At 32.6% G+C, this 25,934-nt stretch overlaps 1 protein-coding gene across 3 annotated transcripts in view; it reads right to left on the bottom strand.

Moving 5' to 3' along the window:
- Positions 1-25,934, bottom strand: part of LOC140452573 (monocarboxylate transporter 14) — a 194,535-nt gene that overhangs the window by 61,729 nt on the left and 106,872 nt on the right. For all 3 annotated transcript variants that reach the window (XM_072546899.1, XM_072546902.1, XM_072546909.1), the window contains one exon: positions 3,557-3,767. In XM_072546899.1, coding sequence (XP_072403000.1) covers positions 3,557-3,767 — 211 coding nt within the window. The remainder of the gene's footprint in view (positions 1-3,556; positions 3,768-25,934) is intronic.

Here is a 25,934-nt window from a genome sequence, read left to right as displayed (position 1 = left end):
GTCACAAATAAACTCCAAAAACATTGACTTTTCGAAAAAAAACCCAAAGAACCTTTTTGTCTTAAAATTCAATATTCTAGCGGCTACCATGGTTTTTTGATAAACTTTCGCCACCCACGAGTTTGGATGGTAATCACCCTCAAACGAAAATCACATATTGGCATAGGGTAGATTTTGATTTTTGAACTATTATCTACCTACAGCCAATATTTCAAGCAAATCGATGCATATAAAAAAAATTCAGAGGTTTTATACGATTTTTATCTTCATATCCTAACGATTAACGAAATTTCTAACCTGAAGGTGCACAATATACTACACTTTTAGAAAGAAATATGACTATAATAGAAGAGCTTCTATAATAACTAAAAATTCATCGGTATACTAGAAAACGGAAAATATCGTAAGAGATCCCATAAATATCAATAATAAAAAAAGAAACTGGTGATATCTTACATATCAACTTACATTTAATTTTTTGTGTATTATTACAGAAAGGTCCGCCATAAATAATGCATTTTCGACATATTTTTGCTAATTAGATCATTTGTAGTAAGGTATAATTTCTGTACTTTTGAACCTAAGAAACTTTAATAAGAAGTAGATAATGGATAAGATCGTTATAATAATGGGTAAGTAGTTCTGTACCGGGTCTAACTGAACTTCACCTTCGCAACGAGGGGCACTACACAACTAATTTGGGACATTTCATGTGTTTTTTCGGCAACAATAACAAAAGTATCAATGGTGATGGCTTTTGGGTTTCAAAATCCCTTTCTCCTTATATACTGGGCTATCGAGCTATCAGTGATCGTATTATTTCCTCAAGATTGAATGGATCCCCCTCTATTGTTTATTTGGTTCAGGTATATGTTCCTACCTCAACTGCTGACGATGATACAACTGAATCTTTCTTTAACGAGCTGGAATCATATCTCCAAAATATCCTAAATAAAAAAATCGCTATTATCATGCGCGACTTGAACTCAAAAATCGGTGTAACTATGGGTGACGAACATATTCGAAATGTTGTGGACAAATATGAAACAGGTAAACGTAATTCAAGGGGAGACCGTCTTATCCAGTTTTGCGTTAACAATGATTTGGCAATAATGAACTCTATGTACAAGCCCCATCCCATCTCTAGGGAATATTGTTTAATTCCAGAAGATTGTACACTTGGAATTCACCTAATGAATGACACCGAAATCAGATCGATTACATAATGATTAAACATCACTGGAAAACATCTATTAGCCAATGTAAAACACAACCAGGCACTGATTGCTTCTCCGATCAACAACTCCTTTTTGCAACACTAAAGCAAAAATTCAAAGCGTGTGTAGAGTCCGCAACAAGAGGATATCACAAATAAACACAATTTAAAAGTCAATGTAATGAAAGATTGGAAAATATTTTACTAACCATCCGCACTTATAATTCCGAAAAGATTTGGTTATCTTTTAAAAATACCTCGATACAGATATTGGCTAACTGTAAGTCACAGTCGATTCAACCGAAAAAAAAGTGTGGATGTCTGCAGATACTTGTGACCTGTATACGCCGATACCGATCAAATGCCTGCGGACACCCCACATGTACCTGAATGTCAAGCCTCCACTTTCCACTCTTTAACAGGGACACATCACACTGTCTTTGAATCTGAACCTGACATACTTTTTTTTGAGACGAAATTTGCTCTGAAAAGACTTAAGTTACACAAAGCAGCAGGTTATGATTTCTTTGTCGCTGATGTCTTGAGACATCTTCCGGTATATGCAGTGAGAATATTACATTGATTATGTAATGAAATCTGGCACACAGGCGTCTGGCCTGAGGATTGGAGAAAGACCATACTCATACCTCTACATAAGAAACGTCCAAATAATTGTAACAACTAAATGATATATCTTGGAGCTCTAGTTAACAACACAGGCAGTTGTGAATCCGAAATTGTAAGACGCATACAACTAGTAAGACTGAACTAAACGGGGTATGGCGTGTTCGTCACATTACTATGGCAAACAAGAAGAGACTCCTTTCAACTGTGGTCTTTTCCATATTTTACTATGCATGCAAGACATGAACAGTTAAAGAATCAGATAGACGACGCACACACGCTTTTGATATGTGGACATGGAGACGACTGTTTCGAATTCCATAGACGGCTCGCCGCACGAATGCCTCGGTTCTAGATGAAATTAAGCCCAATCACCATCTCTATAGTACTGTTTACCCTAGAATTTTAAAGTTCTTTGGTCATAATCATCGAAGTGATTACAAAATGGTGCGCTTGGTGGTTCAAGGAACGCCTCCGAGTCAACGCCAACACGGCAGATCTCCACAGCTATGGGTAGACATTACGAAAAATATTCTCAACAAACAGTATACGGAGGCAGTACATGTTTCAGATGACCGCGAACAGTGGAGAAATATTATTAATCAAACCATCCGAGCTGCTGAAGCTCAATGATGAACCACAACATATTATCTGGTGAGATGTTAATGACCATTATGATGAGGTAATGGATATTAGAAACGAAAAACAGAAAAGACAAGAGGAAAAGGATGTGGTCCAATTCGATTTCTCGTGTACCTTAATGTATTTATTTACAAGATACATTTAAGTGTATCGAATTTTTAGGATACCATGTTTTAGTTTTAGTACCACAGATCTCGTTTTTAGATATAGACTGAAATTAACTAAAGCAGTGTATTTTTGCGTTATTTGCTTTAAAATTATTTATAATGAATGTGTTTACAAGCCACACAACATGGTTTTTAAACTATTAAACTGTTTGCATGGTTTGCTAAAGTATAAAATTACATCATTATGATTAATTTGCGGTATAGTGTTAATTTCTACATATAGCTCCCATTTCTAGGTACCTAATATTAAATTTCTCTGAATATAGTGTGACACTGAAATTACCATAAAATATTATACTTTTATAAAAAGTTAAAAAAATAAAACTAACATTTTTTTCCATCGCCAAAGATTTTTCTGTCTTTTCCCGTTTCAACGTTTTTCTTAATCCACTTTTCTCCCCATAATTGTCTTTTTCCAGTTCAGATTTGGTTAATTTATATAGATATACGGATTTTTTACCTGCCCGTGTCACCTTAAATGGATTTTCTGAATAGTTCACTAAAAGTTTTGCACAAATAATAGAAAGAAAACTTATTTTTGGGAAAAATTAACTTCCTAAAAATTATCCTATGTACTTTATGATTCAATAAGAAATCACAATTAAAAAAAAAAACAGTGTTTTCTATTAAATTCAAATCTTTCGTAAATTTTGAGACACCCTTTATTATTATTTTTTTAAGTAAAATAAATATTTCCGATACAGGGTTTCCTATAGAGTAAAACATAAATACGATCCACCCAGAACATATACCGAACCTACCATCATGATTTTATTTTGTTTTAGGTGAGTGGCTACAGCTTTTTTGTCATTTCTATCTATATCTACCTTACATCGGCCAATACAGTTTGTAAATTTAAAATTAAGAAATATTCAGATATCGTTTACTAAAAAATATGAATACCTACGTGTGCCATCGTCGTCTACTTTTATTTGGGGTATGCTCAATATGCTCTGTCTATAGTTGGTTAGAGATTTTTGAGATTTGTATTCCGGTAAGTTCAAAACAGATCCAGAATAAAAAATATCCTTCCTAGACAGTGGCCTGACCATTTGACGAGGCTCTCTACGACTATTGATCGACAATTTGGAAGTATATGCCAAGCTCTCGACATCAACCTGAAATAAAGAACAATATTTTAATTATGTAACAATAAAACACTGAAAATTTTGTTTTCAAATTATTTCATTACTACACCTCATAACAAAGTATGATGTCATATTTAATGTTGAACGAACCTGACATTCTGGTGCAAGGTCTTCTACTAAGTAGATGCAGTCAATAATGTAATAAATTTTTAACTAATGATTATAAAAAAATTAAAAATAATAGGTTTGTATTATTCTATAAACCATCGCATACTACATAATTACAATGCATAAAACATCCCTTAGATACAATATTTTCCCTTTCCATCCTTTAATGATACAACTATATATTTCCACGTCAGCAGAAAATTACAACAATTATTAACTTCTTGCAAAAAATAATGGATATAAAAAAGACGATACATAATTTGCTAAATAACAAATTTCAAAAACATGCATTAATCTCATTTGCTTAACATAAAAAATGTCAGGGTTCTTTCAACAATATGTGCCGTTCAGTTTAAAGGGTAATTTAATTCTAGATATTCTGTTTTGGTCCTACTGAGTGTTGTAGAATATTTATAGAAAAAAAAATACACCAAAAATTAAAAGAAAAAAATAACTTAAAACCACTTGATCTAAGAGGAGAATATTAAAACGAACATAATATAAACAAAAAATGGAATCACTTTAAATCAGTATTGATTGAGAATATGAAGTCAATATGTAAGAATGCACCACATAAGGTATCCATATCGTGGATAAAAGAAGGAATGTAAAGACCAAGATTACAGCACTCTAATTCTGATGGGACATACGTTGAGAGCATTCTTAAAAGTGATACATGCTAGAATATGCAGAAAGCTAGAACAAAATATCAGCGGAACTCAAATTTAATTTCGAAATGGTCTAAGCACCTAATGAGCGTTATTCTTACGTAATGTTATATTCCACAGGTACCTATTATCTTCGATAAAGTTCGTCATATCCATCTGGTAAAACTCTTACAGGAAAAAACCTCGACTCAAAAGATATTAACATTACAGTAGAATCTCACTAATCCAACACTTCAATAAACCAACATGTCCAATAATCCGGCACCCTCCGCCTGGTCCTCCCTCAACCCTTCTTAAAAGAGACACGGCGTATGCGCTCCGTCGCGTCAAAGAGTGACACTCAATCTTCAAAACCTATCAGGTGCACGTGCGTACATATTTACCTGCTGTTTTAAGTAAGAATATTGTCGTTAAAAATGTCGAGTAATCGCAAACAAACACTCTAGCTTTGAAAGATAAAATGGACATTTCAAAGAAGTTAGAAAGTGGAGAAAACATGTGCAAATTGGCGAAAGAATATGGAGTTGGAGTTGAATATGGGCCGCCTTAAGAAGACGGAATCTGGACCAGGAAAGAGCAAAACATTAGAGTTGATAGATATCGAATCTGGAGTATCTGGAGAAATTCTGAAAGCGAAAGCAAGATAATTTTATAAAAAAAAGTACAAAGCAAGATTTTCGTGCCAGTGTTGGGTAGCTGGATAAATTTAAAAAGTGATTTGGTGTCCGTCTGCTAACTATATCAGGTGAAAAATGGTCAATTAACAGATTTTCAGTGCAACCATTTATCCAGAATTTTAAAGACAGAGTAGAAAAACTGGGTCTTTTTCCTGACCAAATCTATAATGCAGATAAGAGTGGTCTATTTTGGAGACTGTTACCCAACAAAACATTCGTATCCACTAAAGAATCGAGCGCGCCAGGTTATAAAGGGAGTAAGGATAGAGTCACATTTATGCCGTGTTCAAATGCAACACACAAATTGGATTTTTTAGTGATTGGTAAAGCCAAAAATCCCATATTTTTCAAAAACATTTATCTGTCAGTCTGATACAAAAATCCAATTTAAAAGTTGGGTCACAGGAGAGATCCAATTTGCCAATAAAAACTTTCCTTGTACTTACAATGCTCCACGCTACACAAACGAACAAGAACTTAGATTAAGTGATGGGAATATCCAAACCATTTTCCTATCACCAAACTTCTTCATGTACCATGTCCTTTCAGAACGTTGGTTACCCTTATAGCTATCTTAATTTTATTCTCTGCCACCCTAAACAGCATGCTTGTATCAATATCATAACAATCTCGCAAGTTCTTCAACCATGAGGTTCTTCTTCGTCCTGGACTGCGTTTTATCACCAAACTGCACACCTTTATTGCAGTCAATGGATTAAAAAGTTATCCAAAAGGTAAAGTCCAATGTATAAAAATAAATTGCTCATCCATATTAGTTTTAAGGAATAAAGCAGAGCCTCAAAAAAATTAATTTGAACGATTTTGTATTCTCTCTCGCATGGTGCTCTCTTTTACTTGACGTAATACAATTATCACATAAAAAGCTATGGCCTACAATGAATGCGGTATCCCAAGAAACAGAAAAATGTGACCCTGAAGATAATCTACCTATTACCGATTGGTTTCAAAATGTAGCAGAAATACGATTCGAGACAAGTGAAGAAGCTTTAAATTCTTGGTTTGAAGGGACCGAAGAAAGAAAGCAAAACAGATAAGGTAAAAATAAAACAAGATGCAAGATTTAACTGTTTCAATACCGGCATAAGATGGGCTAAAGAAAATGGCCCATGTGCTTCTTCTTCTTCTTGATATGCCTATCCGTTACGAATGTTGGCGATCATCATGGCAACCTTTATTTTATCTGCAGCAGAGCGGAAAAGCTGTACAGATGTTGTATTGAACCAGATTCTGACGTTCTTTAACCAAGACGTTCTTCTTCTTCCTGGACCTCGTTTTCCAAATATTTTTCCTTGGAGGATGGTTTGAAGGAGAGCATATCTGGATTCATTTCGCATAATATATCCGAAGAACTGTAACTTTCGAGATTTGATGGTGGTCAGTACCTCTCGGTTCTTATTCATTCTTCTGAGGGCCTCAGCATGATTAAAGCAAGTGAATTTCACAACAGAAGATCAGTTGCATTTTGTAATGAATTCATAAACCGTGAAGACAACTTTTGGTGTCTAACGTTGCACTTTCAGATGAAAAGGTGTTTCAATCATATAATAATGGGCACAGTAAGAGTTTATAGACCGATAAATCATAGGTTTGATGAACAGTATACTCATCATTTAAGAAATAGTGAAGGATTCTTGGTCAACGTATGGGGAAGGATAAGTGCTGAAAGCCCGTTTGTTCTCACATAGAAGAAAAATTAACAGGATTATGATGTAAATGTCTGTATTTGGAATGAACCACGACGCATCAGTGATGGCACGAAGAACCTTAGATTGAAATCGCTCTAGTATCGCTATGTTGCTATTTGCTGCAGTTCCCCACAGTTCCATCCGGTATGTCCAGATAGGCCGGATGATTGCTTTATACATTAATATTTTGTTAGATAATAGTAAGGTGGATTTACGACCGTGTAACCAATAGTGTTAGGAATTGGTCCCAAGACACTGCCTTGCGAAACCCCTGGCTTTATGTTGTAGATGTTAGATACATTTTCTTCGTATCTTGCATACAATAGTCTTTCTTTAAGGTATGAATTTAGTATCGTGTATGAGGTATTGCGTTCTTCAGTTTGAATAGTAATCCGGGATGCCAGATCTTGTCAAATGCTTGACTAACATTCAAGAAAATGGTATTGCAAAAGCTATTTTCCTGGAAGGCTGATTGTATCTTTTCTACCACCCTATGCACTTGTTCAGTTGTGCCGTGTTTTTGAAGAAAACCGAACTGATGATTAGGTCTAATATTGTTAATCTGTATTTCAACAATCAGTCTACTTGCAATGACTTTCTCTGCGACTTTGATATAACTGGTAATAGGCTGATGGGTCGGTAGGATGTAATCTCATGTGAAGGTTTTTCTGGTTTTGGAATGGTAATAATTTCTGCTAACTTTCATTGTGCAGGAAAGTAGCCTGTTCTTAGTATCGAGTTTATGATTTGTGTTAGACTTACTATTCCTTTTCTGGGTAAATTATTTATTATGTTGGTCGTTATAGTGTTGTAGTACGACATGAAATCATGAATACTAAATAAAGTCAATATTAGGAAAATAAAACATTCTGAGCTCTTGTTCTAATTATCTTTCAGTATTTTCTACATCATCGGAATATTATCATCAGATTGTAAATAGCCCTTGAAAATACTCCTGCAATAGAACTAGAACTGTTAGCAGTTCATTTTTAGTTCAAGGGTGTCTAAAAAACGCCTCAATTCAACCAAAATTCCATAAAAAAATAACTTTAGAACGATATGAAGATATTTGAATAGTTGCAAGCTGATAAAATGTATGATTAGTTCACGCTAGAAGATTTATACAACATATGTATATATATATATATATATATATATATATATATATATATATATATATATATATATATCAGTTTTTTCTTTTACTTCTTGTAATCTATTGTAATTATTTGTTTGAGTCTCAGTCTTCAGTTTATCAGATCGGTTCTTAATTGGCGTATAATTATTAATTGTTTACTGCTGAAATTCTTAAAACTCAATTTTAAATCAATGAGAAATATTCATTATTTATATTATTTAAATCACAAAGCATTGTAATTAGTTAAGATAAGTTATCATATTGTTTATGATATAACTTAAACTTATTATAATCAAATCTATATTTTATTTAAGTATTCTATTAATACACGTTTGCATCAGTCAGATGTTTCTGTACATATTGTGTAATCGCTTATATTTTATAGAAAAATATGTGTCCCCATCAAAAATTGTTTAGATTTAAACTTGTTCAAAAACCACACGTATTTTTGATTAATTATTAAAATTTCCATGAGTCATTTGCAATCAACTCAATAAACACAGAATAATCAGTAAATACATATACATACTGTAAGAAGAGCTTGTTGTAGCAGGTACCATAAACATCGACGGTAAACCTAAAACTTTTAGGTCTTCTGGCTATGGCCTTTTACGTCCTTTTACACTGGTTGATTGAAGAATGTGTATTTTTTGCATTTAATATTTTTTTTTATTTGTAATTAAATCCATCAGCGTTAATCAGATGACTTCCGTTACATAATATATTATCTTTAGATCATAGAGTTGTCATTCTGGGCTTGTTTAATTGGAACATCTGCAGTATCTACAGTATTTTCTACGTATATGTGCAAGAAGATGGTTTGGAAGCAGGTCCTTTAGCCACAGATTTTTATTTGTTGTTTTCTACTGTGATCTATTATTTAAGTTACATCTATAACTGTTTCAGTCAAATGACAATGGGAGTTTCTTATAAAAAGTCAATCAGTCACTTAATTATTTTCATCTCATGGAAACTTTATACTAATTGGAAAACACACTTGTTCTTGTATATTTAAATACAATTGGTCTATAGAGTTCTCGTTCATTTTCATTTCAAGAAAATATTATTCAAATTTCTAATAGAAAAACAAAAGCATACTGATTAACTTTACTAACTTTTGCAATATCGGTAGCAATATCGCACTTTGATAGGATATATTTAAAATATTCAGGTGGTATTCAAAGCAAGTTTTTAATGCAAAGAAAAATATAAATTTTTTGAGATGCTTGAAATATTTTATATATTCAAGTGTCACCCTTTGTTATTCAATCTTACAGTATTTTGTAGTGTTGGACGGTTAACTGTATTCCCATAGTTCTATTCTGTACGTCCAGCATTACATTTATTATTGTCTTATATACTTTTATTTTATTTTCTAGTGATACCTGTGATTTTTTGTTTATAGCGAGCTCATGGTTTTGATTGTTAGCTCGAATAATGTTTCTTGGCTTTTATATGCGTTTCCACATGATTTTTTTTAAATTTATATATGAAATCGTTTATATTTCGTCTGTGTATTGGTGCGTATGGGAGTGTTATCTATGATTCATTTGTTTTTCAGTGTTCCAAACTAAAAGGAGTTCAAAACAAGGTCAAATGCTGCAATTGTGGAGAAGAACACATTGCCAAATACGCAATGTGCAGAAAACACATAGACTACTTGCACAACCAGCCCCAAAAGAATATGAAAAACAGACCAGCTCCAAGAACAACCGCTCCACCACAAGCGGTATTTCTTATGCACAAACAGCAAGAGGACAAGCAGATCAAAGCAACAACCAACCTAGCGGAAGTGGATCACAGTGGCGGCCGGTCAGGGTCGGGAGTGCCGACCCACACCTTTATAGATATTATAGATTTTATTTAATATTTAATTTAATCGGTATTTCAATAATTAATTGTGGCAGGTAATCAGTTGATGTCATTTGTGTCTGTGAAATAAAAAAAATATGTGGGAGATAATATAGACTAAAATTTATTCATGGTTTTTAAAAGAATTCGACCAATTCGACCAGGCTAAATTTTATTCATGGTTTATAAAAGAATTCGTCCAATCTGAGCGTTAAGTGATCCCTGCGTAAGACACTTTTCAAATTAATGATCCGAAATCGGAGACATCCATCCGCCTGAGAATTCTTAAAAAGACAAGTTTCGGGGTTTCGGCAAGCCGATCCCAAGTTTGACGATTTACATGTAAAAATCAACGGAATATTAGTTAATAAGCAACCAAACATACATTTCTTTCCATATGAATTTAATTATCAAGTATGGCAAATTTAAATTTGCCGATGCTTCATTTGGATTGGTGATTGGTCGCGAACTGTACCTTGCGAGCGCGGGATGAAATGTTATTTCGGGACGGATAAGTACCTAAGAACTTAAGTAGTGAAGTGAACTGATATTGAGTGCACGAACTAGCTTTTGTTTCTGTGATTTATTTTTATTTTCTTAAGTAATACTGTGATACGTTACGTCGAAACACCATGAAACAAGAGAGAATGTCAAGCTTGTCTTAAATGTCAATAGAAAAAAACTTTTAAAATCTCTCCAAAACTCTAATAAATTTTACGATGACGTTATAACCCATTTTGCTACTTCCAAATAATGTAGACTAGAGTTAATTTATAAACATATTTAGGTTCGAAATTTATAGGAAAAAACAAAAAAAAAACAAAAAATCTCCTATGATGATTGAAGTCTTTATTAGACGATATACCTATCTGAGGAGACAAAAAATACCTTGCCGACCTTGTCTCTCAGGCCACGAGCCGCCACTGGTGGATCAGGAACTATTAAGAATACGTGGGCTGAAATTAACAAAATAGTCAACGTACAAAAGATGATGATATTCCTATAGGATATGAATCAAGAACTATTCAAGGCAAAATCATTTGGAGAACAAGCAACGGTTTTCTTAAAATACGAGGAGCTCTACAATACCAATTAAACGCCTGAAGATACTTCAATTCAACATAGCCTCGCTAAGACTAAGAACAAAAGAACTTAGGGTGATGGTAATAAGGAAAAATCCGGACATCATCTGCATTTCAGAAAAACTATATATGACGAACACACAAGTATGAAAGATCACGAACTATGGAGGATATGGTGGAAGAAATACTCCTAAACACAGGAGAGTAGCCATATACATCAAAAATAACAATAAATGGAACCAGGTAATAGTTAACATACAATCCTTTGAAAACGTAGGTATCAAAATAGGTAGTACTAACATTTTTTTAATTTACAGGAAAGGAGGAAACAATCTAGCTCTGGAAGAAATACAAGCAATCATGAACACAGCAGAGACCCTTGTCCTAGCAGGAGACTTCAACGCACGCCACACAGCATGGGGATGCAACGAGATTACTAGGAAAGTAATCCAACTACTAACATACTGTGAAGACAGAGACAAAATGTTATTCGCACCAGACAAACCAACAAGGATTAGCCCTAATCCAAGAAAGCTAATGCTGCAAAAAAACTCATACAACTTTATATTTTTAGGTCCAGCCCAAGGCCAAGAAGATCCAACTTTACCAGGCATGCGTGAGATCGGTGATACTATATGCAGTCCCAGTATGGAGTTCCACATCAGAGACCAACTGGAAGAAACTGAAAAGAACAGAGATATCATTTTACAGGATAATCGAAGGATCAACATGGGAAGACAGAAGAACAAATGCAACCATCAGAGAAAAGCTCCAGTATACACCACTGAGGGAGGTGGCTGAGAACAGGCCACGATTCTTCTTTCACCAAGCCACAAGAAAACTCCTAAGACCAGAGACATCCTCGCAAAGAACCGAATACAGAGGGTGTACAAAGAAAAACACACACTGATCGACCATCTGAGAGTAGGGTGGCTATATATATATATATATATATATATATATATATATATATATATATATATATATATATATAAGTGTAATATCATACCCTTATTCATGTGAAGAGATAGCAGTTGGAATTCGTCTGAAAAGAGTTTATTATCGTTAAAATTCTACAATATAAATTATTAACAATAATAACATAACTAAAATAACTTAACAAATATACAAACCTGAAAAGAGAATCAAGAACAATGCTATTTCTTACGCCATTAAGTAATTTGACAATTGTACCATACAATTTACAATATGTCAATGTCAATAAAACTTAAACAGTCATACAACCTAAAACTTTAAATAACTAAAAATAACTAAGCCCTGCTGTTTCACTTAAAATAAACATAGGTTTACTTTTACATCCCCCTACCAAAAAGGTATGATAAACCATCTAAGTATATGGTTTATCACAAGGCATCAATTTTGAAATATGGAAATAATTCATATCATTCTTTTTGTATCCAATATCTACTTCATATAATGTATTTGAAATTTGTTTTTTTATTTGAAATGGACCTACTCTTACTTCGTCAAGTTTTTTTCTATTTAGTTTTGATTTATTTTCTACATATGCCCAATCTCCCTCTTTGAATTCATAGGATTTTCTATTTTTGTCATACAGTTTTTTATTATATTCATGATGTCGTACCGAATTTTTATAGGCTATTTCTTTATCTTTTGATACATTTGTTGTCTCACACAGTTCCTCGGGAACAATCGGATCTGCTTTTCCAAAAAGCAAATATTCTGGGCTATATCCGGTTACAGAATGATCTGTTTTATTGTATTCCTCTATACATTCTTCAGCTATTTTTGTCCATGCTCGAATTCTAGTTTCATTTTGTTTGCATCTTATTCTGTTAACTAATGTCTGATTAAGTCTTTCATTTAATCCATTCGAGAATGGACAGTCTACTGCTGTAAAAATTAATTGAATATTTAAATGTTTCATATGATTTCTAAATATTTTGGAATTAATTCCTGGATACTGATCTGTTAATAATGTTTTTATGGGGTGTTTATCTTGAATTTTGGCGATTAATTTTATGAAATCATCTGTGGTCTGATTTTTAGAAGTAACTGCAAACGCATATCTGGTGAAGTGATCTACAAGTAAGTGGAGGTATTTTTTTGTCGAACGATTGCCACCAAATCCTCCTATTGTATCTAAGGACATTATCTGAAAAGGTTCTTTTGCTGGACCCAATTGTGACAGAAGACCATATTTTGGACCGATTCTTGTTTTATTTTTACAGCAGATCTCGCATTTTTGACAGATATCCTTTGCTAGTGAATCTATATTCTTAATGTAGTAAAAATTTCTAATTTTGTTTGTTACTTTACCAGCACAAATATGACCATAAAATTTGTGAACTTTTGTTATTAACTCTTTTCCAAAATCTTTGGATAAAATTATTCTTTTTTCATTCTTCCTTAATTTATAAAATATATCTTGGTTCAAAATTGTTCCTCTCATTGTATCTATAACTTGTCGATTATTATTTTGGTCTTGTTTTATCTCAGTTAATGTGACTAGGTTTACCGTTCTTATGAATGTTTCTGCATTTTTCATATTTTCCAACACTGGGTTTCTAGAAAGGCAGTCTGCTTCTACATTTTCTTTTCCAGGTTCATATTTAATGTCGAAGTCAAATTGTGAAAGAAAATGTGTCATATCTCCTAATTCTTCATCTGGTCTTGTACGAAGTTCTCTTCCCTCAAGGGGTTTATGATCAGTAATAACGAGAAATTTTCTTCCCATTAGCCAGTATTGCCAAAATTTTATTGCTTCTTTAATTGCCAGGCACTCTAAAAAAATAGCCTTTTTATTTTTTTGATATTTGTTCAATTTTTTTGAAAAGTATGCTACGGGTTTCATTTCTCCATCTCTTTGTTTTTGTTTCAGAACCGCACCAATTCCTAGAACACTAGCATCTGTATATATAGTTGTAGGAGCATTTGGATTAAAAATGGCTAGTATAGGTTCAGAACAGAGGATATTCTTTGCCCTATCAAAAGCTGTTTGGCAGCTTAAAGACCAGTGGAATTTGATATCTTTTCTAAGTAAATTATGTAGTGGCTCTAATAACCTAGCTGAATCTTTTATATATTTGTGGTAAAAATTTACTTTTCCCAAAAACTGTCGTACTTTTTTTCTCGTGTCTGGTGCTGGAAAATCTCTGATCGATATTAAATTATCATGTAACGGACGAACTGAATTGTGTCCCACAATGTGTCCCAAATATTTAACCTCTTCTCTTGCAAAATTACATTTTAGAAGTTTGAGCCTAAATCCCTCTTCAATAATTGCTTTCATAAGTCTTTCTATATGGTCTAAGTGTTCTTCAAATGATAATGAGAATATTAAAATGTCATCTATGTAGTTTATACAAAATGAATTTAAATTATGCTTCCTGATAATATTACTTAAAATTCTTTGAAATATTGCGGGAGATGTTTTAAGCCCAAAAGGTAAGCATTTCCATTGCCAATGACCACTTTGGGTAACGAAGGCTGTCTTGTATTTATCTTTTATCCGAACTGGAATACACCAAAAAGCAGAATTTATATCTAAAGTAGTAAAGAACCTAGCATTCCTTGTTTTGGTCAAAATCTCGTCAATTAAAGGAAAAGGTTGGGGTTCAGGAATAATTAATTTGTTTAACTCACGAAAGTCAATGCACAATCTTGTTTTAGATCCTTCATCTTTTTTAAAAGCCAATGTAACAGGTGCTGCAAAAGGTGAAGATGATTCTTCTATTAAATTTGCTTTTAATAATTGTCCTATTTGAAATTCTATCTCTTTTTGGTCTTCTATCGAGCATCTATAGGGTCTTTTTGCAACAAATTTATGTTCTAAAAGTTTAATTTGAGCTTCATTATTTTGAACCTGCCCAATGTCAAATTTATGTTTTGCAAAAATATTGTCATATTTATTTAGTAATATTTCTATTTTATTTTTCTGATATGGCAATAAATGTTGTAATTTTGCTTCAAAAAGTTCTGTGGGAATTCCCTCATTAAAGTTTATGGAGTATTCTGTAATATTAATATTATAATTAAATTTTTCGATTTTTTCTTCAATTTTTCCGTATAATCTTTGATAAATCTCTAAATCAAAATCTTGTTTCATTTGAAAATTTAAAATAGAATCTAATCCGAGTAGAATATCGTACTCAAAATATTCATCATTAATTACAAAAAGATTAATATTTTTCTCAATTTTATTAATTTTCAGTTTTGCAATTAGTTTTCCTGTAAAATTTGTTCTGCCATTTATCGTTTTAAACATATTCCTATCTTCTTGAATATCTAATCCTAACTTTCTTGCCACCTTCGAATTCAGAAGAGTAACATTTGAGCCTGGGTCATAAACTCCACATAATTCTTTATTATTTAGGAATACTTTTAATTTGATCAATGGCAGCAAATCTAGTTTTTTTGTTCAGTTACTGTTTCATTTAATGTCTCCTGTATAGCAATATTATTAATATATTTAATATCATTTGATTTGTTTTCTTTTGTTACCTTTTTATCTTTTTGCTTTAAACGGCATATTGCCTCTGGATGAAACCTCCCAGGGAATCCTTTTTTATCACAATATTGACAAGTAGTTTTCTGTTCTTCTGGTATTATAGTAGATTTTTGATAAAAATTTGGTTTTGTCTCCAATTTATTCTTCTTTTTTATAACTAAACTTTCCAATTTTCGTAATTCACCTACCAATTTTTCCATTGTTGTAACGTCAGCTCTATTAATATTATCTTGTATATAAATTGGCAAATTTGTTACAATTAAATCAATTAGTATATCAATGGGAAAATCATTCTTTATATTTAGCAATAAATTTTCTTTACGAAACGCATAATCAACAATACTACCACCTATATACCTAAAAGAATAAGCTTGTCTATGATTATGCCAACCTGTTTCACAAAAACTATCTAAAAAATTAATTTTCCATACCTCAAAACTGTTATCTAAGCCTAATGTTATTATTTTTGATTCAAACCATTCTTTTGCTATTCCATCAAGAAACAAACGTAGAATCAAAATCTTGTCTTCATCAGCAACCACCTCACATCGCAAACATTCTGATTCGAAGGTCTTGAGCCATGAATTCATTGGAACATTATTTCCATCAAAATTTCGAAGTACAAAATCATCTTTTATTTTTTTTAAATTTTTCTTTTCAACTTTAGGTAAATTTGTGTCATTAAATTTCTGGAGCAACTCAGCAAATGATGGAAATTGTTCAGCTGTTTCTATCTTCTCATACACTGGTAATAAGGTCTGTTGTAAGTACTCACTTTGATAAACCACATCACCATCTGAATCAAAATAAATCTCCTTCAAATTGTCTTGCTATAGTACATGTTCTAAAGGATCCTCTTGTTTTCATAGATGCTAATATATTCTTCACTTTTTTCAGATGAAATAGTTCAGAATGATCAATTTGAAGTTGTTTTTCAAAGGGGATTTCATAATAAAAACGGGACCCTGTTGGCTGCAGCCACTTAAATTTATATACATTTTTCTTACTATCACTACTGTTTGCTTCTATAGCCATGCAAATTCTCATTGATGTAAAATTCATTCTTAAATATCGTTTTATCCAAATAACGGCTTGGAAATTTATAGTTATCACTATATTTTTTTTTATCAGCTTAAGTTCTTGATTTATAAGTGTAATATCATACCCTTATTCATGTGAAGAGATAGCAGTTTGAATTCGTCTGAAAAGAGTTTATTATCGTTAAAATTCTACAATATAAATTATTAACAATAATAACATAACTAAAATAACTTAACAAATATACAAACCTGAAAAGAGAATCAAGAACAATGCTATTTCTTACGCCATTAAGTAATTTGACAATTGTACCAAAGAATATAGACGCTTCTATAAGCGTCTATCTTCTTTGATTGTACCATACAATTTACAATATGTCAATGTCAATAAAACTTAAACAGTCATACAACCTAAAACTTTAAATAACTAAAAATAACTAAGCCCTGCTGTTTCACTTAAAATAAACATAGGTTTACTTTTACATATATATATATATATATATATATATATATATATATATATATATATATATATATATATATATATATATATATTTTCAGTCCAAACTTGTATGAGTCTTAATTAACTACATTCTATATATTGTATACTCTTACATTGTTGTCTAAATTGGCAAAGCTTTCAGTATACGGGCGTTCGCAAACTTTGCATACCTGTTTTTTGCCAACGCGCCATTTGTCTTTGTTTCAACAACTTACGAGTTCAAGAGTTTCCTGCTACGTAAACTGAAGTTATTTATTTTAGATCGTTTTGAAGGTTCATTTAAAATTAACCGAATCAAAAGTTTATAAAATTCGAGACGTTGTTCGCTATTTATAAATACCGAGATTTTGCCTTCGATAGGATACATGCCTGAGTTCGATAGGAGACGTCCCGACGCCAACTAATGTTTTATTAAAATTACACTTTTAGAGTGATTGATCAAACTTGGAGATGGCTGTTGTTTTAAAAGTTAGATTGGAATTTATATATATATATATATATATATATATATATATATATATATATATATATATATATATATATATATATATATATCTATATATATTTTTAAGAAATGGTCAAAGATAAAATACGTGACAAATGTGACAAATTTAAAAACTTATTTAAACTGAAAAAATGTAGTAAACCACTGTAACTTTCAATAATCAAATAGTTAAAACATTAATAAACAAAATTTATTGTATCTTCAAGAGTTACAATGTGAAAGGGATTTCACCCCATTTCATTGTTCTTCACTGCATCTTGGCGTTCCTTTTTTCAGGAAGCTGTATCTTTACACTGAACGTGTTAGTTGTTGCTTTGAGATGTCAGGGTCTTCTGACATTATTGCCACAAATTGGTTGCATTGCTACTGTAGTTATCCTTTCTCAAGTTAAATTTTTTCCTCTTATAAGGCTACACCGTACTGACAAGACCAACAAGTCAGAAATACCTATTTAAGGTTGTCTTCCACCTTTTATATATTATGTATTTTTAAAAACTTCTGGAAGCATCCGGAAATAAAACGCATTATAAATTTTAACCAAATGTGGAACAATTCCTTCTTGAAGCAAGTTCCATATATACTCAATTCGATTGAGATCGAGAGATTGTGTTGTGTCATTTTTGCGCATTCTAGTTGTAGGTGAAATAACGAAATAAAGAAAGTTATTTCAATATAAAAATAAACAACAGTACTGAAAATAGATGAGACTGGACATTAACATGGCATAAAGGCCAGGATATCAAAAGGGAACGAAAAATATGGAGCACTAAGAGTTTCACTGCAATCAAAGTATGTATAACGAAACACAAAAATCCGAATTTAAAAGACAGTAATCAGACCAATTATAACATACAGATGTGAATGGGTTTTGGGAAAAACTTAAATAGACTTGTTGGAAAGATGGGAATGAAAAATGTTATGATCAATTTACAGCGGAATTAGCACAAACATGGGGTGGCGAAGAACAAAGAAATAGAAACGCTATGCAACAATGTAAAAGTAACTAGTTTTATTAAGTCAAAAAGAGCGAGCTGGTTAGGAAATAGATAAAGAATGGGAAGTGAAAGAATGCCAAAACTTGTCCTAAAAATAAAACCAGTGTAGAGTAGAAAGTAGGAGAAAAGGTAGATCCAGACAAAGATGTATTATTAACGTAGGTAATAGAAGATTTAGAAAGCATAAATGTAGAAAACTGTGAAATCATAGTAATGTGTGAGGAGTGAAGTCCAATAGATTAAATAATATAGAATAATTAGAATTATGCAGCAGTAATATTGTAACGTGTTATAGAGTATGTATTAGAGAGTATGTTAGAAATATTGTAAATTTGAAGCCCTAGACCTTCAAGGTCTGTAGAGCTATGTAGATTGTCTTTAAGTTCATGTTATTTGGTTTTGTGTACGAACGTATGGTCCTTTCAAGTACAAACAATGGGGCATTAATCCGTACTTATCAACAGTGTTGGCGACTAGCATTAAATAGGGAATATATTTGTAAAAAGATTTATAAGTCCTGTTTGAGGTGCCAGGATATAACCCAAATGGAATAAATGAAAGTTTAATACCCTCCTGTGATTAATTTTCATAGGTCGTTAAAATTTGAATCACTTTATTTAAGATCCAAAAATATACAACAAAGAAAATAACAGCCAAATTAAACTACCTTGTATAAAAAACCTGAAATAACCTTTGTTATGTGTGTGAAGGTCTAAAAACACATAAGCACACGGTGATATTCTAACCAATACAAGATGGATGATTCAGCTCTCCGCTTAGATGGCGCAGAGCCAATTCTATTAAAACAGACACAACGAGAGATAATGAAATATTATTTCTAGGAATCAGTTATTATAACTACACTTGTCAGGATGTGTAAACAATAACACAAAGAAATATCTGCCAACAAGTCAAACAAACTCGTACATGACTTTTGTAGGACAAAGTCAAGTTGAAATATTCAGATTTCTATCAGTCAAGTAAATTTTTACATTTTATCAAAATGAATAGAATTTTTTTATAATTTGTTTGGGTTTTAGCTTGAGGATATGTATATGTATAAACTTTCAGATAAAATGTAACAGAATTGTCAAAAACGGTTTTTTGTTGTTAATTTAACTGTCTTAAGATTTATCACTATTCTCTTTTCTTTATCCTTACATGGAGTCGGCTTTCTAATGACTTTTCTACGCATGTTTCTATCTTCGCTCTCAGTAATATTATAAATCGCCTTCACAGACTAACCGTCCCTCATTATGTTTTCTTTGGGTGATTCTCATTTCAACGTTAAACATATCGTAATCATCTTTACCTGCGCTTCCTCATTTTGGTGTCAATTGATGCCACACCTAATCTTTCCTTGATAAATTCATTCTTAATTTAATCTTTTTTTCCTTTTATCTCTTTACTCCACTATTCATCAAAACATTCTCTGTTCTGGGCGATGCAATCGTTATTCTTCTTTATTTAACTGTCTAACTTTCAATGCCGTCCATAATAGTTGGTGTTACGGAGTTTACCTCTCCAATTTAATGGAATTACATTAGGGTTCTATGGTACAACAGACGACTCGTTTTCTTCCATTTTTGCTGTCCTACTCCAACTCTACTACATACATTTAAATCTAATTTTCCGTTTCCCTATTCGCTATGTGCAAGTGCCGAAGAGCTACATCTAGTGACATAAATCAGTGAAGGTGTTAGCACTATTAATATGTTAGTCTTTATATTAGCTGCAAATAGTGAGTTAAACTTGTTTATTTAATACAATAATTATTGAAATATATATCAATAATTAACTTGGAAAAATTTTGAATTAATTAACTGTAAAAATTCGTAAGTATATTTTTTACGTTTGGATTTCATTATTTGACATAGTGACATAAATCAGTGAAGGTGTTAGCACTATTAATATGTTAGTCTTTATATTAGCTGCAAATAGTGAGTTAAACTTGTTTATTTAATACAATAATTATTGAAATATATATCAATAATTAACTTGGAAAAATTTTGAATTAATTAACTGTAAAAATTCGTAAGTATATTTTTTACGTTTGGATTTCATTATTTGACATTTAGGATTGAGGTTATGAGGTTATTAAAAGGTAAATATTGTATGTAGTAAATAAAATTAATTATTAAATTGCAGTATTACTATTAATATGCATGCAATAATAAAAACTGAATTCCAGAAAATAAATCATAAAATACCTTTCCAACCAACTATCATATCCACTGTATAATACAAATAATAATTGCATATGATATGAATATTTTGAAGCGATATTAACGACGATTTCATGACAATTTAAAGCACACTTTAACTAATGTTCATTTTAGACTAAATTGAACAAACTTGTACCAACATGATTATAATTGAAATTTATACTTTAAAGTGAACTTTATTTTATGAAATTTACACTTAAAGTGAACCTTAATTTAATGTTCACGTCAAACTTATTACGAAATCGGGCGTAAGAATGCAGAATTCGGGTTATGTTACTTACTTCTACTTTATTATTATATAAATCCACTTTTCTGTTGTATTTTTACAATTAATTAACACAGCATTTGCGAAATCCCATTTTCTTTAATAACTACTTATGATGCTAACAAAGTTGTAAGATTTCAACAAAGTAGAAATAAGGATCAAGCAATAAGAAAAGTAGTTCCAGGAAAGAGTAGAGAAAAAAGTTTTCGTGAAGAACAAAAGAACCATAACGGTAAAATAAAACAACATTTAGTCCAGTCGTCAGAGAATTGACCCTTAAAAATTATACAAACAAGCTGAATTTGGCCAAGAATATCAATTTTGGGATCCCAAAAAAGATGCAAAAAAGTTTACCACTTTTACTTTCGGGCTTCCACCTAAAACCCCCCTCGTAGGGAGGTAAAAACGCAAATAAATAGATTTATCAAGAATCTGTACGACGTAGAAAAAAAATTTTTCAAATAAAAAATGTAGCTGAGATAATTTTGAATAAAAATTTTTTTTTGCACTTTTTATGTAGAATGAAACAAAGCTTGAAGCTTGGTTTTCTTAGAAGTAAAGCTTAAAGCGACTGACGGTTTTGAATGTCAGTTGCACGTGTGAAATCAATGTTATATAAATTTTGTATCAACGGTAAAAATTTGATATCTTTTTATCAGAGCGTCCTATAAACAAAAATCAAAATGTGTTTTAAAGGTAAAGAGTGCAGCTTTAGTATGCAATTTTTACTTTAGCGCAAATGAAGTTAGTTTCTATAAATTTGTTCAATAAATAAACATTGCTCGATTTTTGCCATTTTTTACGATTTGTTAGGTTAGGTTACGATTCGTTACGATCGTTAGATTAATAAAATAGAGACCAATCTTCAAAACCTTTAACATAAAATTTAAATTTTGAGTTGTGGTAACAAAACTGAGAAATTTGAAATATGACTAAAAACCGCAGAATTTAAACTTTTACATTACAAAAGATCGCACGTAACAGAAAATGGCCCCAAGAAGACGGTTTTGGGTGTAATTTTAGTAAAAGTTAGATACTTTTAAAAAACGTACTAGTGTAATTGAAAAATAGCAGTTTTAAACGTTTTAGATTGTTTGTAATGTGAAAGTTTAAATTTAGCGTTTCTTAAGCATATTTCACATTTATAAAAACAAACTTTATTTGCGGCAAAATTCAAAAAAATCTTTCGAAAGCTGCACTCTTTACCTTTGAAAGGCATCTTGATTTTTGTCGATAGGACACTCGAATCAAAAGATATCGAATTTTTACCGTCGAGCTGAAACAAATTTTAGTGAACATTGATTTCGCGCGCGTAACTGACATTTAAAATCGCCGATTGCTTCAAGCGCTGTTTCTGAGAGAACCCTTTATTCTACACAAAAAATGCTAATAAACAGTTTTGTTTAAAATGATTTAATTTAATTAATTAACCCCCCCCCTTACGAGGGAGGTTTTAGGGGAAAGCCCGGGAGTAAAAGTGGTAAACTTTTTTGCATATTTTTTGGTGTTCTAAAATTGATATTCGTGACAAAATTCAGCTTGTTCGTATAATTTTTAGAGGTTCGCCGGCATTTTCGTCTCTGACGACTGGAGTAATTGGGATGTCCAAAATAGATAACTATAATAGTTGTTAGTCAACAATGATGCAAAACGATTGTTACGAAATGTGTGCAAAGAAGTTACAAATAAAATCCTTTGTACACCTCCACAACTTTCTCATTATATTTTACTGGATCTGATTACAGATACAGAGATATGCCAAAAATATGTTCCTTGGTGTTAATTTATACTGATATAATAATGTAATATAGCAAAGTGCTGACAGAAAATTAAAAATAACAACTGGACAAATCAAGAAAGAAAAGATGGAGTTACTATTATTTATAACATGGTATAATATCTTTAGATGGATAGTATGCTTTTAAAAGCCTGTCTAGATTAGATATCTGGTATAATATAATATTAGAGATGTCATATATTGAATATCGTTTTGTATTTGGTTTGTATTTTTTTGGTTCTTACTACAATGTGTGATTCTTTGTTCACAAATACACATAAATGTTTTATGTATCAGATTTTAATATTAAAAATAAGAGAGTTTGTATGCCGGGATAGTCAAAAAGTAATATATAACGAAGGGGAATTTTGTATCTAATATGGATTTTATATACATAATACACTAAGGTCGAGCGCCCACGACGCAACTGTTTAAAAAAAAAACGATTAAAAACTAGTGGAAAACTAGTCGCAAGTTAATCGCCTCGTGGGCGAAGACTCGTGCATTCAGACTGCCGACACTAACAAAATAGAAGCGAGTGCAGTCGGTTTCGGACTACAGTTTTAAAACTGTTGCTCCGTGGACGCTCGACCTAAAAGTACACTAAATGGACACTAAAAGTATCAAGTATAAACAAAAATGAAGATTGGAAATTCATAGGCAGATGCTAAAGATACCTTGGATAGCAAGAAAAACTGAGGAAGTACTAAGGAGGTGCTAGAGAGTGTTAAACACCAAAAAATGTCTTATCTGGGACATATAGTCAGGGGAAATCGATATAGAATACTACAACTGATCCTTAAAGGCAAAATAGAAGGTCGTAGAAGTGTCGGAAGAAAAAAGGTTTCTTGGTAAAAAAATATTCGTGAATGGATGATTCAGGATTTAGATACGTTCTACCCCTTGACAAAACATATTAATTGTCCTAGCAAACCTCGCAAATAAACACATCAGTTTTACATCTGGAATAATCTGTATAGCACGGTTCTTTGCAGACAACGCATTGAATGCACTTCTCTCCTTTTCTGTCTTTCAAGAATTTTCCATCTCAATAAAGAAAGTAGCATCTTTTTCCTCAGGATTGTCTGCTGCAACAGCTATCATGTCATTATCATCAGAAGAATAGTCTTTAAAACTTACTGATTCGGATTCTGAAGAAGTATCTTGAAAGATTGCCTCCTTCTTGGTCTTACGTAGATGCTGCCACTACAGGATGGTTGTTCGTTATCTAATGATTCCGTTTACACTTGCAGCTGTACTGCTTTGGTTTGTTTTGAAGAGGAATGTATTAAAATTTCTAAATCTTCTTTATTTGGAGACGAAATAACTATTTCTGCTTTTCCAGGTGCCGCACCGTACCCCTTTGAGGTCCTTTCTTTTTTTACACGGCCAATTGTGTATTGCTAAACTATTGGAAAAGGTACCAATTTGCACCTTTCCCAATAGTTCAGCAATGTCATAGTGTGTAATTGGTCTTTGATTTGACCTTAAAAATAAAACACTTCTGTGACTAAAGAATCACTTTCTGCAGAGGTTAAGGCTCCTACCTCTTTCGAGCTACTAGAAAAGATTGGACTTTAGACTGAACAATATTTAATCCAGTTTCATTCACGTTGAATACTCTACCAGCTGAATAATTATAATTTTCAAATATCGCCTCCAAAATATCAAAGAAGTGTGTCACACTTCTCTTATTAAAGCCTTTGGCTCTATGAGCGGACGGATTGAATCGATGGATCTCCAGTTGGCTTTCTGACAGGAATTGTATCGTTGTGTGGTTTCAGGAATAAATCCAACCATTTTTTTCCAGCACTCTCCTTTTCTTTTCAAAATGGACTTGTTTATTTATTAAAGGTAGCCAGATGATAAGCTATCCATTTAACATTATTTGTTGTTAACCCATAACTATTTTTCCATTAAAAGTATATAATCTATCAACTGATCTTTGAAGTTTTATGGTAAGACTGCGGATCTTCCTAATTTTGTTTTAACATCCTGCACTAGTGTAGTATGCGTCTTAGTTGATAGACGGAATATTGTAGTGCGTGGAACGCTGAATATATCTGCGGCTTTTTTGTATCGAATCTTCTGACTTCGCACAACGATTGCAAGAACCATGTCTTCATTTCTCCATTTTTTACGACGCATGGTATTACGTATTTACGAATATTTCATAATAGGAAAAAAATGGTATTCCATACCATACGTAGGCGGTCCGATAAGCTTAGCCCAACTGCCCAATGGCGCCACTATCTCAGGAGAAATCTACTATCGTGGAATACATTCTCGTAGACGGCTAATGTCAAAATTTCAGTCCAATCGGACTCGCAGTTTTGTTTGTAACGGGTGTAAAAGCGGGCTTATCCGCGGATTGTAGAAAAATGAAAGAAGAGCAATATCTTTGGATATTGTGTACGGTGCCTTCCTTCGGAGATTCGATTCTAGTTTTTGGAAGAGAAATCGCACAGAGAAATGAAGAGCGCTTGGATACAATGTACGGTGCCTCTTCTCCTTTGATCGGAACCGTCAAAAATTGATTTAACGAGTTTCAACGTGGTCGCACGTCAGTCTTCATGAACCACGCCTTGTGCCCCAAAAATGGCTACCACGGAGGATAACGTGATTAAAATCTACAATCTCGTTTTGACAGACCGCCAACTGAAGGTGTGCGAGATGAAAAGACCGCGTATGTCATATGCTGCATAAAATTTTGGGCATGAGAGAGCTGTGGACGCGATAGGTGCCGCGTTTGCTCACTCGGGATAACAAGACCACTTCAGAGCAGTGTTTGGCGGTATTTAAGTGTAATCTGAAGGAGTTTCTACGCCGTTTGTATCATTGTTACATATCAGAGACCAAGGAACAGTCGAAACAGTGGACGGCACCCGGAGAAGGTGAAGAAGGTTCTTCGAAGAAGGTGAAGAGTGTCCTACCGGTCGGAATTATTGGGCCGATTCAACGCCGAAGTTCATCACAACGCACCGGCTCATAACTCCGCCGTTGCCTTGTTGAAATTGGTCGAATTTATTGGACTACGAACTGTTGCCCCATCCACCGTATTCTCCGGATTTGGCCCCGTGCGACTTCTTTTTTGTTTGCAAACGCGAAA

Source organism: Diabrotica undecimpunctata, chromosome 1, assembly GCF_040954645.1.
Source record: "Diabrotica undecimpunctata isolate CICGRU chromosome 1, icDiaUnde3, whole genome shotgun sequence".
Taxonomy (NCBI): Eukaryota; Metazoa; Arthropoda; class Insecta; order Coleoptera; family Chrysomelidae; genus Diabrotica; species Diabrotica undecimpunctata.
Note: the sequence above shows the minus strand (reverse complement) of the source record. Positions and strands in the feature narration are given on the sequence as shown.